Below are 6000 nucleotides of genomic sequence, written 5' to 3' on the forward strand. Positions count from 1 at the left end.
AGAAAAAACAAAAAATTATTGTCATGTACAATATCCTAGTGAGAAAAGAGAACCAGTGGCCTTGGCTCTGGTGCTAAGCTATTCATGGGACCTTCAATAAAGTCCTTATCTGCAAATGTAGAAATAGATGAAGGCAAGTACAAAGGACCTTTTCGCACTCAAATGTTTTGATTAATACACATGACAATCTAGAAAACTTCTGTAGGATCATAGAGCTGACTTCTAGTCCAGATGTTTCTTAGCTTGGGCTTTGTGTATGGGGTTCAGAGTCTCTGATCACCATAATTAGATGGAAAACAAGGACTTACCCTAAATTTATACTCTTCTCTAGGAGAAGGGCCCATCACACTTAATTCATGAGATTCTTAAAGAAATCTGTGACCTGAAAAAGGTTAAGGAAAACTCATCTACTCTCATTTTATGGTTAGAGATCTTCTGTCCAGAGACGTGAAAGGACTTTTCCCCAAACACAGCACACATCCCATGGATTTTCTGGTGATCTGGAGACATGGTGGGCCAGAAGATGGCATCAGTTTCAAGCCCGGTGCTCTCTGCAATGACAGTGGCCCCTCTATTACTATATTCAAAATAACCGTCCTGTCCCCTCATCTGGCCCTATTCACAAAGGCAGTGGTGCCGCCTCCGTCAACTTTTTCCCCAATCTTTCCCCGGCCTCTTCAGGCAACCTTTTCCCCAAGAAGTAGGAGGGGAGATACTATGAGGGAGGAAGCAAGCCTAGGTCCACACAGTTGAGATCCTTGTTCCCATTCCTATATTTCTTAAAGAACATTTCTACTCTCAATGTGTTTTATCCTTCTCACCAAAAAGTATGGTTCTCCCAAGAATTGACATAATGTCATAGTGTCTGGCAATGAAGGAAAATCCTCAGATCAACAGCTCACGCCTCAGTGGGCGACCTGCTTGTCTAAGGATGTGAATTTTTGTTCCTCTCTACCACACTTAGACAACACAGTTTCAAAAATACTGTACAATGTGCACATTGTGGTATTTGTGCTGAGAAATCATCACACAAAATGTATCTGAAACCCAAAGTGACCTTTCCTGAGTGGTCCCATTCCTACATGAGAAGGCAAATACTGCCTGATTGCCTGACATTTCCTTTTTGAAATTTCAAGCATTCCTGATTTCAAATCAGCTATTGATCTGTTGGTTTACAGTACTAATGCAATTAAATGAAGTCACATTTACTGCTGTTGTACTCCAAGAAAAACAACTGCTTTTAAACTCCAGTCTCCATCTTATATCTCCTCCCCCACTACTCACTCTGAACATATCTGCCAACATGTGGTTTGCAGAGGCAGATTACAGAAAAGAACGTTTTTCTAAACTCAAAATTAAAATCTTCAAAGTTGCACTGTGTGCCGTTGTACTGTGTCCAGCTTTAAAGATCAAATTTATTTGCTCAGTCTTTACCTTAAATCCCTCTTGGCAGAAGCTACAAAATGGTTATAAGAAGGGAGAGACTGTTCTGATTCTCACTGCTTACCTAACTGTAATGTAGGATCCTGCTAGGGAATTGTCTCAACTCAACCTGGAATTGGCAGGGAAGACAGATGAGAAATTGGACTTAGGGCAAAAAATATTTAAGAGTTTTTCTTTAGTACAATTGTGTTGATCAGATCCTAAAGGTAAGCATATCCACCAGTCCGAAAAGCCACAGGAAGTCATGTCTATCCTGCAGTTTGGTAGATTTCTGTATGCAGCTGAAAGCTCAATGTTCACAACTTGAAAGTTAAACAAGTTAAGATACTGGATGTGCAATATGCCCCTGGTCGATCTGTCGAAGAATATTTTTCCTAGCTCCAGTTAATCTGAGAGAGTTGAGTAGGTAAGATATCTGGGTGGATTCTTGGTCTGTCTTCTCATAGTATAATTTGTCAGACTTCTTGTTCTGCTCCTGGGAGAGGGTCTGGTGGCCCATAAGAAGCATCTGTCCAATCATTCTAATCTTTCTAGAGGACACTGAGGAAGGAGGAGCTGTCAAGAAAAGTTGGCAAGTGGGCAACAAACATTAAGAAAAGAACATTTCCAAAAATGAGCCCTCCCATTTTTTTCCTTAATACTCAGCACCTTGATCTATCTGTCATACACACAACAATTTGGGTGAATAATTGCAGAGCTATTAAAAAAAAACAAAACAAAACACTGTCATTGACTCAATTCTGACTCATAGTGACCCTATAGGACAGAGTAAAACTGCCCCATAGGATTTCCAAGGAAGCAGACTGCCTCATCTTTCTCCTATGGAGTGGCTGGTGGGTTCAGACTGCCGACTTTGGTTAGCAGTTGAATGCTTTAACCACAGTGCCACCACTCCTTACAAAGCTATAAGGGGTGCCCTATTCCACCCTCATAATTTTCAACTAAATATAAAAGCTAATATTCATTGACTCTATTCTGAGTTTGAGGCAATTCTTAATACCATTTTTATTGAATAGCTCAGAAAGGGTAAGACCTTGGGTGAGGAACTTAGATCTTTATTTTGATTTTTCTATCCAAAATTAGGTCCCACTGTCCACACATAACAGTGTTCTCCCTGTTATAGCTAGGGTAACCATTTAACCTAGCTTGCCTGGAACACATTTGATTTATGCCCATTATTCCCCTGAAATTAATAGCACCCACTTTTGCTCACAGAAGTGTCCTGTTTTGGATGATACATTATTTTATATGGTTACCTTAATTATAGGGAATGAAGGGAAGGAAATGAGTTTTTGCTGAAGCAGTCTAACCTTGTGTTCTTCTCCTCTATCTCCCCAGCTCCACTTGGCAGCCCTGGCATCACTAAAGGGAGACATAGTGGAGCTTAATAAGCGTCTGCAGCAGACAGAGCGGGAACGGGACCTTCTGGAAAAGAAATTGGCCAAAGCACAGGTGAGGCTATTGAAAGTTTTGTTTTGTTTTTTATACTTTTTTATTTTAAGACTAGATATATAGAAATTCCCTGAAAACAAATGTACAGCCTAATGAAGGAACACTCTTATAAACTACCACCCAGGTGAAGGAGTAGAACTTGTACCACCCCAGAAACTTCTCTATGTGACCCATCCCAAACTCCACACTTTACTTCCCTTAAAAGGAACCACTACCCTGACTTTTATAGTAATAATATCCTTGTTTTTCTTTACAGTTTTTCACTCATCCTAGACCATATAGTTTATTTTTGCCTATTTTAAAAATATGTATTTTCCTTTAAATCTTAACATACAGGTTTTCCTTCTATTATTTGCTTTCCTTCTAATGTATCTGTTCAAACCTGGCCATTTGACATACAGGGTTTCTTACGGTCTGGATGTTGCCGATTAAAAACTTACGTGCATTTCAACACGTATCTGCCCCTATATTTCTGGCAAATTGGCAGCTTTATCCAGAGACTCGATCAGATTCACATCCAGTCCCCTTGTCAAGACTGTAGACAGCATTTGTTTTTTCACTTGACCCATTTAGGGTTTAGTAATCTCTCTCTTTGTGATTTTAGCAGCTGTCAATACTCAATGTTTGTTGTTGTTGTTGTTGTGTTGTTATCACTACGGAAGTATCACTACGGAAGTAGATTGCCCAACATTCCTTCAGAGGAGTGGCTGGTGGGTTTGAAACACCAGCCTTCTGGTTAGCGGTCAAGTGCCTTAGGCACTATGCTACTAGAGCTCCTCGTTAATTCATTAGATGTTACAAAATCATATTTTAGTTCTGTCATATCTTGTTTAGTTATTTGTTGGAATGCTTTTATGGAGACATTTCCCATCACCTACTGTTTGTTTAAACAGTGGTACAGGGAAGTCATAGAGGAAAAGCAGAATAAATGCTTGGTTTTGCTTCTTTATTTAGCAATTTTCAAGATAGTAAATCTATTCTTCATGATCTGCTGAGAGTGCTTACTTACTTTTAAAATAATATTATGAATTATGGATTTAAACATGTTTTGGGTATCCTATCTTTGGCCAGTGAGAGAGAGCCTCTTCAAGTTGTCTCCTGAGTCATTTGACATGATGCTAGCAGTTACTTTACACTTATCTGCACCAGACCCATTATCCAACAAGCCTTGGTTTCTTTGAGCGGGAAATGGTATTTCAAGACCACAATCTGGGTGTTAAGGATGCTTAGTGCTATTAAGTTGGTCATTGTTTTTAGGCCTATTTGGTAGACAGAGCTAGGAAATAATCTGTTCATATCTATGTAGCTACCTATTCATTCTTAAAATTTAAGATAAAATACCTTAGAAGTTCATCCTAACACTTCGAAATCCAAGTCAGTACTTTGTTGTTGCTGTTATGTGCCGTCAACTCAGCCCTGACTCATAGCGACCCCTCCTTGGGTTTCTGAGGCAGTATCACTACGGAAATAGGATTGCCCAACCTTCCTTCCGAGGAGTGGCTGGTGGGTTTGAACCGCCAGCCATCTGGTTAGCAGGCAAGTGTCTTAGCCACTATGGTATTAATGTCTTCTGTATTATATCTGTATCTCCTTTCTTTTACACTGAGAATCTTAGGTCTTGAAGTTATAGAGGATGACAGGATATCCTATAATTATTCATCTACTTTATCCCATATTATATACAATCACAGAATCTCAGTATTAACACAACCAATATAGTTACTGAGATGAGTTTAATTTTTTTTTTCTCACATCACGCTATTCTCATTTTCCCGAAGTGTTGAAGTTAGCCTTTGTTTCATCTTTTACAAGTAACTATGTTTAGTGCTTACCACTGGCCCTTATGACAATGTTCCTTCCTTATTTTCTTTCTTTTCTTTTTTTGGTGTGAAGCTCATTTTCTAGTAGATGCTTCAAGGAGCACTCATGAGGAAAATTTTCTCCAAGTCCTTGAATGCTGATGTCAGTGTATCTGTATCATACATACTTGAAAGGCATTTTTGCTGGATATAAAATCTTTGCCTTATTTTTTCTTTCCTTGAATACATTGCTTTATTTTCTTCTGGCATACAGTATTGCAGTCAAAGTCTGATTATAATCTTTCTTTCCCTTTTAATATACTTGATTATTTCTGATGCCCAAAGTATCACCTTCCCCCTTTTTTTAAGTACAGTAATTTTCTTAGAGTAAGTCTTAGACTCAGTCATTCTGGCTTGATATTTTCAGATATATATATATATATATATATATATCTTATGTATTCTTTTGATTATAATTCAAAATCTTGTTTCTTTTTAATTTCAGGAGTTAGTTGTTTTGTTTTGTTTTGTTTTTTTCCCTGTTCTAGTGTCAAATACTGATTTTGTTCCCTTGGTTTGAATTTCTTCTTCAGAACTCCTATTATTATATTTTTTTTTTTTTTTTTTTTAGCAGAACTCCTATTATTTTTATGTTAGTTTTTCCTATCTTCAACATCTGTTACTTTATCACAAATACTATGTATCTCTCCCTTTCTTTGATTTATCTTTCTGTTCTCCATATTTTATTTCTCTTAGATCTTTATACATTGTGTTTATTCTCTTGTGTGTGCCTTCTGATTTAGACCTCATGTCTGAAATGCGTTTTTGTTTTATTTCTAATTCCTTTCTGTGTTCTTTAACCTCACTTCTGAGTTTTCTAGTTTTGCATTACGTTCTTTCATGTCTTCATGAATAATCATTTTCTTAATGTCTTTTATCTTGTTTTAACGGATAGATTATTATGTTGGCCTATTTTGATCTTTTTTGGGGGAAAGGGACCTATTTTGTGTCACACTTTCATTGCTTATAGAGATATTATTCTGTTTTTTATTTTTTTTTTCTTATAATTTTGGATGGGATTCGACCTTGGTCCTTTTCTGTTCTCCATTTTTTATGTGAACAATAGTTTCCTTGAATGTTTAAAAGGCAGGATTCAAGATAACTTTTCTAGGTTTATAGATCTTAGTCTTCTGTGCATAATAACAGGTAGGTCCCGAGAGGGACCGGGTCTCCGGGAGCAAGGTAAGCACGGGCGGGCTGGTGCTTACTCACTGATCTGCACTGAACACTTTCCCTTGTTACCCTC

General features: G+C 37.8%; 1 protein-coding gene across 1 annotated transcript in view; it reads left to right on the forward strand.

The window, feature by feature from the left end:
• MCC (MCC regulator of WNT signaling pathway) overlaps nucleotides 1-6000 on the forward strand; it is a 712607-nt gene that overhangs the window by 516968 nt on the left and 189639 nt on the right. The window contains exon 4 of the mRNA XM_007947572.2: nucleotides 2782-2895. Within this exon, the coding sequence (XP_007945763.1) occupies nucleotides 2782-2895 (114 nt within the window). The remainder of the gene's footprint in view (nucleotides 1-2781; nucleotides 2896-6000) is intronic.

This window comes from Orycteropus afer, unplaced genomic scaffold (genome assembly GCF_000298275.1).
Source record: "Orycteropus afer afer isolate SDZICR_OR568_19922 unplaced genomic scaffold, OryAfe1.0 scaffold00191, whole genome shotgun sequence".
Classification (NCBI taxonomy): Eukaryota; Metazoa; Chordata; class Mammalia; order Tubulidentata; family Orycteropodidae; genus Orycteropus; species Orycteropus afer.